Genomic DNA, 13,290 nt, shown 5'->3' on the forward strand with positions numbered 1-13,290 from the left:
TTAGGGAAGCCCTCAGAAAGCTGAAGCTGGACAGAGAATGTCCTATCTCCTCAGACAATGGAAAACAAATGGTCTTCTATGCTTAAAACTTAAGATCAGGACCCTCAGGCCAAGGACTATAAAGGGGCTATTTATCTGCCCAAAAAGCGGCAGCATTAAACACTGTCAGAAGCCCAGCTTCATCTTTCAGAGACTCCTTTCCTAACTTACAGCTCAAAGGATGCTCTGATCACCACCACTCCTTCTCAGTAACTACACCAGGATGAGTAACTTAAAGGGACATTTGATCTTCATTGCCATCAGAATGCTAATATATCCCTAACCCTGGGGAGCATCTTCATAAATTCCAAACATCCTGAATAACCCAGAACAAAGTAAATGGGAGATAACTTCCTGATTGAGTCTAAGTTATGACACATAATACACCGCTGGGCATGCCAAACATCTAGACCAAAAAGGGAGGGGTGGGGGTTCAAAGACAACAGTAAAGACTGGCAGAATGACTTGGTTGGGGCTTTTAAAATATTGGCTATTCCTATATTCCTATATTGCAATTCCTCGTTATTGCCACTGCATGTCATTGGCTAACTTGCCAAAGGTGAAATTACGAAGGGATCTTCATTCAAGTGAACAAATATGTAAGTTTAAGATTTCTGAGTGGTCTCCTTATCTCTTTACATAGGAAAGGGTATGATCCAGAGGCACCCCTGGATCCAAATATGCTTCTTATTTCTAGTCCTCAACTGCAACATTTTATTTGAAAGTTTAAAAATACACAGCAAAGTTTTTAGAGAATTTTACAAAGGACATCCATATACCAATCCCCTAGATTCTACTACTAACATTTTACTATACTTGCTTCATAACATTTCCATTCCATTAACTATCTCGTTTTCTTCATGGATTTCAAAGTAAACAGTAGATATTCATATACCCCTCCATAAACCCTTCTGCATGAAGCTCATTCACTGAAGTTTGGTATTTATTTATAGTTTTTGCTCCTTTTGATTAACAAAAAAAAAACTTACATACAATGAAATGAAGGTCTTAAATACACATCTGCTGAGTTCTAACCCACATGGTTTTGCCTTTTTAAGTTAAAATTAAAATTTCTCTCCTTTCTAAAACTTGTTAGGACCCTGCTCCCATATCTTCAAAATCTAACACAGATACAGGGACACAGTAGAATATTTGCTTACAAATACCTCTGAAGATAATTTCTTTTTAAATGTATTTCTGATGATTATAAAGAAAAGGTAGCTGTATTATAGGCTCTCTATTTAAAGTGGTGAGATCACTAAACCCTAACATAATGGACTTTCAAAAACTGGGAGATAGCACCAGGTTTAACAATTAACAAAAGCCTACCCTTGATTTTATTTTCTTAATGTTTTAACATCCATCTTCAGAGCTAATGGATCAGATAAGAATTCAAATGAGATAGCTGCCCCGTAATTTCATTAGCGCATTTGAGTAAAAATAGTCACTCACTCTTATATGAATCAAATAAAAACAAATAAGGTTGCCCAGAAAAGGGCAGTAACCTCATTACTGCCTTGGGTAATTTCAGTTACAAATAACATTATCAGGAAAATAATGTGTGTGGGTAAAATTACCTTCCCATTTATCACCATCAGAAACATTCTTCAGATCTAAATGTGGAATTTGGACACATGCTGCTTCCCCTTGAACACCAACACTTTGACTTCCTGGCACTTCTGATTCAGTGTTGGCATTCAAATCACATATCTTGCTACTAGAATCCTGTATTTTAAAATAAAGAATACATTTCACAAACAAGAAGCTTTCCACAGCCTATTTAAAAACAACCAGCTTATGTTCTTGTGTGGTCCTCATTAGTTTACTGTGCCTACATAGGCAACTGTCCCATTCCCACCATTCAAGACAAAGTTTGGATCCCAAACTGAGGAAACTGTTTTCATAACCAAGTTTCTTGCGATCAAAAGTGGCAAATTAGAAAACAAAAGCAAAAACAAACCAAAAACTAAAAGTGGCAAATCAAGTTGCTGCTTGATTGTAAAACAACTGGTAAGAGTATTTGCATTTAAATCTCCTTTAAACCTATTAAACCCAAGAGTCAAAGGCCAGATACAATAACTGGTAGATTAAACCTAGTCAAACTTTAAAGAACCATAAAGAAAAGTAATTCTTACCAGAAGCAAGTGTGACAATTTATCACTGTCAAATGACAAATATTCTTTCCTAAAAATCAAGTAAAGTTATTAGTCTTTTAAGAATAAATTGGTAACTATCACTGCATATTTCTTATCTAGATTCCTCTCTTCCTCATACAGTTAGCATTAACAGTGTGAGAAAAGAAAATGACAACTGCACATATGCCCATTCTTTGGAGCTCTATATCTGAAAAACACACACTGCTGAAAATATCCAGAGAATCAGTTCATGTTCAGAAAAATTAAGTACATTCACCACTCCCTTACACAGCCACTCCCCAAAATGAAAAACACTTTAAAAGGAAAAATATAATCCACAATAAATAAAAAACAAAAGAAATGAATATATAATGGAAAAGATTTTATAAAATAAGTAATACTTTTAACCAATTGACTTCATTCTTCCATACTCTGGGACATCTTTTTCCATTTAAAGATTTTTTTAAAGGTAAAGTTATGTCCTAAATTTTAAATCTGATGGTATTCTATTACAAGCAAAACAAAGTTACTACTTCTAAACCTCTCCTTCTTCAAAACATAATGATAACATATAAAAAGGAAATTTTATAAAATTTCAATTCATTTATTTCCCTATAAAAACCAATCCCTATCTAGAACAAGTGTTAAAGGAAGCTGTCACAAATCATCTCTACCTACTTGACCTCAACAGAATACCTAGTATCACAGTAAGTTATCAATAAGCTGACTGCAGGAATGTTCTCCTCCCCAAAGACACTGTGGCAATGCAATTTACAGTGATACTCACAGGTGCTGCTCCTCCCCTGCCATAAAAATGTGCACTCAGAAGACAGGTCTTGATCTAAATGTGGCAAGTCAGCTCCTCATATATATATAATTACCTTGTTTGCTGAACATGGAAAACAAACTAAATTCCCCGGCAAGCAAAGGCCCTCTTTTGCTTAGAGTGGGAACAAATGGGGGAATGAGTTAAATTCTAGCCTAACATATTGAAAGACCTAATCATCTAAATTTGAGAAACATGAGGGTTAAACAAGCAAAATGTAATCTACCTAACCAAGAAAATCTTTTGGTCTGAAAACCAGTTTGCTAATCTATATGTAAGCTGAAGGGAAAAGAGCTTTCTCAAAAAAGCTTGAGTCCTCACTAGATGGATCCTTATTGTTCTATCAAATCTAGATGTCATCATTTTGGGGATGCCTGTTAATGCTGTTAATCTTTTATCTTCAGCCCATAACTCCAATATTCCCTGGGCTGGAAGAGGATCATTCCTGCCTCCTGAAAGGAAGCTGCTGTAAGCAGGAAATCTGTGGACCTTCAGTGTACGGGGATGCTCCAGAGACATGGCTCCAAAGAATTTACTTGCCCTCAGAGACCAGGTTTTCTACTCACAATTAAGAGAGACAACAACATTAATGCAAGTTTACCCTTGCCAAAAGGCTACCACCAAATCAGTAATGTTGTATGGGATTTCTCAGTATTTACAATCTAGTCTGCAACTTCACTACTGATGTGTTTTCAGAAGACTAAACCGTCATTCTTAAGAAAATTATCCATACATTTCAGTAATGTCTTAACGAATCATAAAAAGAGTAACAACATCCAAAACTTACTTTAAAACATTCTAGAAAGCTTATGTTCAAAGGGACTCTATCAAGTATCTATGGGGACTACATATAGTTAAAAGACTTACTGCCTAGGGAATGCCCCCTTCCATTACTGCTAGCCAAGGACATAAACAAGCACTAACTGTGTAGGACTGTACTGGGACACACAGAGGAACTGGAATAGGAGCAAAAACATCCCTCTATGTTTGTTGAGGCAAATATGTTACAATCTTTCAGTTAGTTGTCCACAGTTCCAAGACTTATGAATTAACTCACCGAAGGATATATTCAGAGTATCAATAAACTCCCAAACTGTTCTACAAACCAGGTGAAAAGTCTGAAGTGTTTCCAAGAAGGCTATGTTCTAATTTCTGCATGTTTTCCAATTTATAACACCTGTCTTAACCTGTATCTACTCTGAATATTTATGGACATTTAATATGCATTATGCTGCTGCTGCTGCTCAGTAGCTCACTCATATCTGACTCTTTGTGACCCTATGGACTGTAGCCCACCAGGCTCCTCTGTCCACAGGATTTCCCAGGCAAGAATACTGGAGTGGGTTGCCATTTCCTTCTCCAGGGGATCTTCCCAACCCAGGGGTCCAATCTGAGTATCCTGCATTGGCAGGTGGATTCTTTACCACTGAGCCATCTGGGAAGGTCCAATATGCTTTACACTTAATCATCAAAATAAGACGTTCAGTTTTGTTTGCTCACCTAAAATATACGTTGTAACGGAAAGCTTCATCTAAAAAACTCACCCCAGAATCTGTAAAGAAACCCAGTTTTCAAATGAATAGTTAATTAGCAACAACAAGAAAAAATGCTTACCTCTCAAGACAGTCATCTTCACCATCACCATGGTCACTGCATGGTTCTAACAATATACCTACACACTGACAAAAAGAACACCACTTATTAATGGCCTTAAAGTTGAGAAGTTTCCAATGTAAATTAGGACATTAGATTACAAGTTAGTCAAATGCCCCTCTTTTAACTATTACTTATAATAGTCTATAGGTGTTAGCGTCCCTTTTTAGAGAGTAATTTACCTTCCTCAAAACTTGAGTTGTGTGTATGGGGTGCATGTGTATAAAATGAGGGCCTGGTATTTCTTGCTACCCTACTGGGCAATAGCTACTGCTACTACTATCACATTCTTTTTCCTTCCTTAGAATTTACTCCTCTAAAAATGATGGTCTGCTACTTCTCCTTCTCGTCAGCAATGAACATACAAGTTGGTTAACTTCCTAGCAGGTAACAGAGGAGTCACATAGTTCACCAGATCCATTTATGACATATATATATGAAATAACAACTCTGAAGCTCAAAAGCACATGAGAATACTCCCTAATTTTCCAATGGGCTTAAAGATACCATTCCATGCCTACTCCTCCCTAAAATAAATACCTATCAAGTCTCAATATGCCAGCAAATCTGGAAAACTCAGCAGCGGCCACAGGACTGGAAAAGGTCAGTTTTCATTCCAATCCCAAAGAAAGGCAATGCCAAAGAATGCTCAAACTACCACAAGATTGCACTCGTCTCACACACTAGTAAAGTAATGCTTAAAATTCTCCAAGCCAGGCTTCAGCAATACATGAACCGTGAACTTCCACATGTTCAAGCTGGTTTTAGAAAAGGCAGAGGAACCAGACATCAAATTGCCAACATCTGATGGATCACTGAAAAAAGCAAGAGAGTTCCAGAAAAACATCTATTTCTGCTTTATTGCCTATGCCAAAGCCTTTGACCGTGTGGATCACAAGAAACTGTGGAAAATTCTGAAAGAGATGGGAATACCAGACCACCTGACCTGCCTCTTGAGAAACCTGTATGCAGGTCAGGAAGCAACGGTTAGAGCTGGACATGGAACAACAGACTGGTTCCAAATAGGAAAAGGAGTAAGTCAAGGCTGTATATTGTCATCCTGCTTATTTAACTTATATGCAGAGTACATCATGAGAAACGCTGGGCTGGAGGAAGCACAAGCTGGAATCAAGATTGCCGGGAGAAATATCAATAACCTCAGATATGCAGATGCTGCTGCTGTTAAGTCGCTTCAGTTGTGTCCGACTCTGTGCGACCCCATAGATGGCAGCCCACCAGGCTCCACTGTCCCTGGGATTCTCCAGGCAAGAACACTGGAGTGGGTTGCCATTTCCTTCTCCAATGCATGAAAGTGAAAAGTGAAAGTGAAGTCGCTCAGTTGTGTCTGACTCTTCGCGACCCCATGGACTGCAGCCTACCAGGTTCCTCCGTCCATGGGATTTTCCAGGCAAGAGTACTGGAGTGGGTTGCCATTGCCTTCTCCGCAGATATGCAGATGACACCACCCTTACGGCAGAAAGTGAAGAAGAACTAAAGAGCCTCTTGATGACAGTGAAACAGGAGAGTGAAAAAGTTGGCTTAAAGTTCAACATTCAGAAAACTAAGATCATGGCATCCAGTCCCATCACTTCATGGGAAATAGATGGGGAAACAGTGGAAACAGTGGCTGACTTTATTTTTCTGGGCTCCAAAATCACTGCAGATGGTGATTACAGCCATGAAATTAAAAGACGCTTACTCCTTAGAAGGAAAGTTATGACCAACCTAGATAGTCATTGCAGATGGTGATTACAGCCACGAAATTAAAAGACGCTTACTCCTTAGAAGGAAAGTTATGACCAACCTAGATAGCATATTAAAAAGCAGAGAGATTACTTTGTCAACAAAGGTCCGTCTAGTCAAGGCTATGGTTTTTCCAGTGGTCATGTATGGATATAAGAGTTGGACTATAAAGAAAGCTGAGTGCCAAAGAATTGATGCTTTTGAACTGTGGTGTTGGAGAAGACTATTGAGAGTCCTTTGGACTGCAAGGAGATCCAACCAGTCAATCCTAAAGGAGATCGGTCCTGGGTGTTCATTGGTAGGACTGATGTTGAAGCTGAAACTCCAATACTTTGGCCACCTGATGCGAAGAGCTGACTCACTGGAAAAGACCCTGATGCTGGGAAAGATTGAGGGCAGGAGGAAAAGGGAACAACAGAGGATGAGATGGTTGGATGGCATCACCGACTCGATGGACATAGGTTCAGGAGGACTCTGGGAGTTGGTGATGGACAGGGAGGCCTGGCGTGCTGCGGTTCATGGAGTCACAAAGAGTCGGACACGACTGAGCAACTGAACTGAACAAGTCCAATACAAATGTCCTGTGCATTACTTCTAACTATGTAAACCTTTTAATGTTTTTGATGATCACCTCAGAAATCAACAAGATTTGATCTTCCTAGATTCTTAAGAAACTACTACTTGTGCAGTTTTGTTTAATGTGAAAGACAATCTGTAAAAGTTATTAAAATACTTCTCTCTTTTCGAACTATGTATCTCTGTGAAGCTAACTAACTAGCCTCATGCACCTGAAACAAAAGAATCTATAGCAACAGAGAGAATGCAGAAGCACACATGAGAATCCAGCTGACTTCTAAGTCAGACAGACAGCAGCAAGATTTGGAAGTATGTATGACAACACCATGCCTCAAAAGAACTTCTTTTAAAAATAGCTGCTTTTTATTAAGAAAAAAAAAGCAATCTTATTTATGTTAGCTTGAGTAAGTTTATTATGTGAAGTGAATTAATAAACATTTTAATTGCTCAGTTTTAATTTCTAATATACTAAATACTGATAGACACACCTAGGTAAACAAAAGATTTTTGGGACCCTCAATAATTTTCTAGAGTATAAAAAGGTCCTTGGGACCCAAAGTGTATAGAACCACTGATCTAAAAATCAGACTTCAACAACCTTCATGCTCTGGAATATAGCTTTACATTCTTAAATATGAAGGTTTTGGGAACCATGAAAAACCATTCAGCTCAGTTCAGTTCAGTCGCTCAGTCGTGTCTGACTCTTTGCGACCCCATGAACCACAGTACACCAGGCCTCCCTGTCCATCCCAACTCCCGGAGTTCACCCCAAGCCATGTCCATTGAGTCAGTGATGCCATCTAACCATCTCATCCTCTGTCGTCCCCTTCTCCTCCTACTCTCAATCTTTCCCAGCATCAGGGTCTTTTCCAATGAGTCAGCTCTTTGCATCAGGTGGCCAAAGTATTGGAGTTTCAGCTTCAACATCAGTCCTTCCAATGAACACCCAGGACCAATCTCCTTTAGGATGGACTGGTTGGATCTCCTTGCAGTCCAAGGGACTCTCAAGAGTCTTCTCCAACACCACAGTTCAAAAGCATCAATTCTTTGGCACTCAGCTTTCTTTATAGTCCAGCTCTCACACAGACTCAATATTTAAAATGAGCCTTTTTGCTTTACTCCATCAAATTCAAGTCCCAGTTCTTTCCTTCTGATGAAAAATAAGACAGTTAACAATCACTTACTCACCTATCTTATGGTTGTTGTCAGAGAATCAAAAGAAAGAGCTTATAAGAAAAACTATAAAGCTCTATTATAAAGCATACTATTACATGACCAACTCTAACTTAATCTATAATTCTTTTTACTACGAAATAACTGAAATAAAATATGACCACTGATATAACTAATATCCACATATCCTTCACCCAGATTTAGGCAACATAATTCTTAAATAGTGAAAAGTATTAAACAAGATCTCATTTAGGGACAATATAAAAAAATTGCTGCTGTCAAGAGCAAAACCTGACAGCCCAGCAATGGAGAAGACAGATGAAATTCAGAGTCGAGTGCAGAACTGTGCTCTACACGATATCCCAGGACAAAGAAAAATAAAAGTTATTAAGAGTCATGTTAGAATACAGCCAGACTTCATTTAACATACAGGGAACATGCAACACTTTCCTTAGAAACTAAAATATACTTCATCACTTAGAAAAATTTTACTTTCTCAGAATTCATTCCAGATAAAATATTCAATCCTTCATACACAAGAAGAGAAAAGCTCTTTTTTCTAAAATATCAGATGACAAAGCAGCCTGTGCTATCTTCCCTCTCTTCTCCACAAACATCAGAGTCCTCATAAATGACCTCTCAAGCACACTGGTCTCAATTCAGGAAAGCTAGTGCCCTTTGGTGAAAAAAGGTGGTGGCAATGGCAGCAATAGTGGGAAGAGCAGCTACAGCACAATCCTATTGCCAAGGTATTAGGGGCTGTCAGGGCTTACTGACAGGAGCTAATTAAAGACCAGTCATTTCCTTGGTCTCCACCCATTCCTTAGCCACCCACAACTGATACTTCCACACAGCTTAGTCTCTCATCTTTCCATCTCCACTGACCTAGTTTTGCTCAAGTATGGCAGCTACTTCTTTTAGATAAGCTAACTATCCCCGCTTTATTCTATACATTTCATCTGCTTATAAGAAAACTTACTGAAGCATTTTCAACCTCCAGATGGCAGAAATAAAGCTACAGAACTTTAGAATCTAAAGACTTGGATTATATCCAGACTTAAAACTGTAGTCTCCAACTTGATTTTATAGTTGAACAAATATAAAAACACATTGGAGCAAAATTCTGCTGTGTGTTAAGCAGAGAAAAACTTTTTGATTAACAACAACTTTCCATTTAAATGAGCTAACAACTCATTATATTTTTCTGTCAGTTAGATTAAATGTGAAACGTATGTGCTCAGTCATGTCCAAATTTTTTGCAGGCCCATGGACTGTAACCCGCCAGGCTCTTCTGCCCACAGAATTTCCCAGGCAAGAGTACTGGAGTGGGTTGCCATTTCCTACTCCAGGGGATCTTCCCACTCAGAGATCAAACCTGTGTCTCTTATGTCTCCTGCATTGACAGGCAGATTCTTTACCACTGTACCACCTGGGAAGCCCCATCAGTTAGGTTATGGAGACTTAAAAAAATGTTTAGGTTGAGGTATAGTTTATATACAATATTATATAAGTTTCATATATACATCATAATGATTCACAATTTTTAAAGGTTATATAAAAATACATTAAATATTCTTCAATCTAGCCCAATTTCTTTCACTAAATTAATGTGGTCAAAACTGATGAGGTCTCCACAGGAAATGAACCATCAACAAAATGAAAAAATAACCTACAGAATGGGAGAAAATACTTACAAAATCATATATTTCGATTAGGAGTTAATGTCCAAAATATATAAACAACTCATAAAACTCAATAGCAAAAAACAAATAATACAATTAAAAAATGGGCAGAATACCTAAACAGACATTTTCCCAAAAACAAAGTACAGATGGCCAACAAGTACATGAAAAGGTGCTCAACATCACTAATCATCAGGAAAATGCAAATCAAACCCATAGTGAGGTACTACCTCACACCCATTAGAATGGCTATCATCAAAAGACAACACAAAGTAAGTGCCGGTGAGGATGTGGATAAAAAGGAACCCTAATGTTTTGGAGATGGAAATGTAAATTGGTACAGCCACTAAGGAAAACGGTATGGAGGCTCCTCAAAGAATTAAAAATAGAACTACCATATGTTTACTAGCAATTCCATTTCTGGGTATTTATGTGAAGGAAAGAAAAATGCTGCCTCAAAAAGAAGGGTGCACCCCCATGTTTACTGCAGTATTATTTACAATAGTCAAGATACAGAAACAACCTAAGTGTCCCTCAATAGATAAACAGCTGAACAATTTTCTGTGTGGGTGTGTATACATATATAACACACACATATGCATACACATACACACAATGGAATATTATTCAGCCATTAAAAAAAAACAGCATCCTGCCACTTGCAATAACATGACAGACCTTGAAGGCAATATGACTAAGTGAAATAAGTTAGACAAAGACAAATACCACATGATCTCACTTTTATGTGGAATTTTACAATAAAGTCAAACATCTATATAGAAAACATATTTGGTGGTTGCCAGAGGTGAGGGTTGGTGGTGGGGAAAATGGTTGAAGGTAGTCAAAACGTATAAACTTTCCAGTTACAAAATAAATAAGATATAGAACTACAGTATACATCATAATAACTATAGTTAATAATACTATATTGTATATCAAAGCTGCTGAGAGTAGATCTTAAAAGACTCATCACAAGAAAAAAAATTTAACTGTGTGGTAACAGATATTAATAACTAGACTTGTGATCATTTCACAATATATACATGTACTGAATGTTATGCACTTGAAACTAATATGTCAACTATATCTCAATTTTTTTAATTTTAAAAGAGAGACTGTGATTTAAAAAACAACACATTATTGAATGGTTGTTGCCTGTCAGAGGTATTGAGTATTTCTGTTTAAAAAAAGAAAGCGGAGTCTCATAACAATTCAAGTCAAATTGATAGCTATTTCTTCCTTGGTTGTCTGCTAGCGCTTCCCAAATATTTCTGGCCTTCACTTCTGAAAGGAGGAACTTAAATTCCAGCGATTTCTCAAGGTTCAGAAGATATAAATAATTGCAAATTTGGCAGGGTGCCAGCCATGAAGGTCTGCTAATCCAGAAATGGATTAATTGTATGAGCAATCTGGGCTTCCCCAGTGGCTCACCAGTAAAGAATTCGCCTATAATGTGGGAACCACAGGAGATGTAGGTTCAATCCCTGGGTCAGGAACATCCTCTGCACGAAGACCCACTCCAGTATTCTTGCCTGGAAAATCCCATGGACAGAGGAGCCTGGTGGGCTACAGTCCACAGGGTCGCAGAGTCGGACATGACTGAAGCATCTTGGCACAGCACGATATGAGAAATTTACTGATAACATCAGATAATTTGATATGAACTCAAATCAGGCTACTGATTTACCAACAGTTTCCACCCTCAAACAGTACAAATTACTATACAACTTGTTATAACTAAAAACTTAAGAGATCAATCTCATCATATCAATACAAAAATCCTTAAGATTTTCTACAGAATTCATTAGTACATTTAAAAAAAAATACTAACTTGCAAAAGACCTGATATTTTATATCTGATAAGAGACTTACTCAAAATAATAAAGAACTTTTAAAACTCAGAAAACAACTCGATCAAAAAATGAACAAGAGACCTGAATTTAGCAAAGATATTTAGATGGCAAAATAAGCATATGAAAAGATGCTGAACACTATGTCATGAGGGAATTGTAAATTGTATCAGCGAGATAACACTAGACACCTATTAGCATGGCCAAAATCCCAAACACTGGCAAGGATGTGGAGAAAGAGAAACTCTCATTCACGGTTGATGAAGGAAAGAGAAACAGCCAAATTTATGCAAGTATTTAGTTTATAATAAAATTTATGCAAGCATTTAGCTTATAATAAAGGTGTAGAATTTTTTTTTAAAACCTTGCCATGCAGCTTGTTAAGCATGTTAAGACGCTTACAAAATGTTTATAAGATGTTTATCAGGGCTTCCCTGATGGTCCAGTGGTCCCTGTTGGTCCAAATTCAATCCTTGCTCCAAGAGGAAGCCACATGCTTCATGGCAACTGAGCCCATGAGCCCAGGCTCTAGAGCCTGAGAGCCACAACTACTGAGCCCAAACATGGAAACTGCTGGAGCCTGTGCGCCCTAGAATCCATGCTCTGCAGCAAGAGAAGCCACCGCAATGAGAAGACTGCACACCACAACTAGAGAGTAGGCCCCACTTGCATAACTAGAGAAAAGCCCACACAGCAACAAAGACCCAGTACAGCCAAAAATAAACAAATAAATGAATCTTAAAAAAAAAAAAAAGATGTTTAATTAAGATGTTAAGATATTCAACATTGCCAGGAAAAATATCAACAACCTCAGATACAGAGATACCACTTTAATGGCAGAATGTGAAGAGGACTAAATAGTCTCTTGATGAAGGTGAGAGGAGAGTAAAAAGCTAGCTTAAAGCTCAACATTCAAAAAGCAGAGATCATGGCATTCGGTCCCATTGCTTCATGGCAAATAGATGGGGGAAAAGTAGAAATGGTAACAGATTTCATTTTCTTAAGCTTCAAAATCACTGCAGATGGTGACTACAGCCACAAAATTAAAAGACGCTTGCTCCTTGGAAGGAAAGGTATGACAAACCTAGACAGCATATTAAAAAGCAGAGATATCACTTTGCCAATAAAGGTCCGTATAGTCAAAGCTATGGTTTTTCCAGTAGTCATATACAGATGTGAGAGGTGGACGATAAAGAAGGCTGAGCACTGAAGAACTGATGCTTTCGAATTGTGGTATTGGAAAAGACTCGTGAGAGTCCTGTGGACTGCAAGGAGATCAAACCAGTCAATCCTAAATGAAATCAACCCTGAATATTCATTGGAAGGAGTGATGCTGAAGCTGAAGCTCCAATCCTTCGGCCACCTGCTATGAAGAGCCGACTCAATGGAAAAGACCCTAATGCTGGGAAAAGATTGAGGGCAAGAGGAAAAGGGGGTGACAGAGGATGAGATGACTGAATAACATCACTGACTCAATGGATGTGAGTCTGAGCAAACTCAGGGAGACAGTGAAGGACAGGGAAGCCTGGCGTGCTGCAGTCCATGGGGTTGCAAAGAGTTGGACATGACTTAGCGACTGAACAACAAAGATATTCAACATTGAGTAGAACTAG

At 38.1% G+C, this 13,290-nt stretch overlaps 2 protein-coding genes across 51 annotated transcripts in view; one reads left to right on the plus strand and one right to left on the minus strand.

Annotated features, from left to right (window-relative positions):
- PKD2L2 (polycystin 2 like 2, transient receptor potential cation channel) overlaps positions 1 to 4,105 on the plus strand; it is a 66,188-nt gene extending 62,083 nt beyond the window's left edge. Inside the window, exon 15 of the mRNA XM_081500728.1 lies at positions 3,405 to 4,105. The gene's annotated coding sequence lies outside the window, so the exon portion shown is untranslated. The remainder of the gene's footprint in view (positions 1 to 3,404) is intronic.
- Positions 1 to 13,290, minus strand: part of FAM13B (family with sequence similarity 13 member B) — a 103,240-nt gene that overhangs the window by 21,422 nt on the left and 68,528 nt on the right. For 41 of the 50 annotated variants that reach the window (XR_014056847.1, XR_014056846.1, XR_014056844.1 and 38 more), the window contains 3 exons: positions 4,615 to 4,679; positions 2,175 to 2,223; positions 1,617 to 1,764 (listed from right to left, as the gene is read on the minus strand). Coding sequence is in view for 46 of the 50 variants with exons in the window: in XM_081500688.1 (XP_081356814.1) it covers positions 1,617 to 1,764; positions 2,175 to 2,223; positions 4,615 to 4,679 (262 nt within the window). In the remaining 4 variants the exon portion in view is untranslated. The remainder of the gene's footprint in view (positions 1 to 1,616; positions 1,765 to 2,174; positions 2,224 to 4,614; positions 4,680 to 13,290) is intronic. The other 9 variants (XM_081500666.1, XM_081500678.1, XM_081500663.1 and 6 more) reach the window with 1 other exon arrangement.

Source organism: Giraffa tippelskirchi, chromosome 6 (assembly GCF_054371585.1).
Source record: "Giraffa tippelskirchi isolate mGirTip1 chromosome 6, T2T-mGirTip1v1.2.pri, whole genome shotgun sequence".
NCBI lineage: Eukaryota > Metazoa > Chordata > Mammalia > Artiodactyla > Giraffidae > Giraffa > Giraffa tippelskirchi.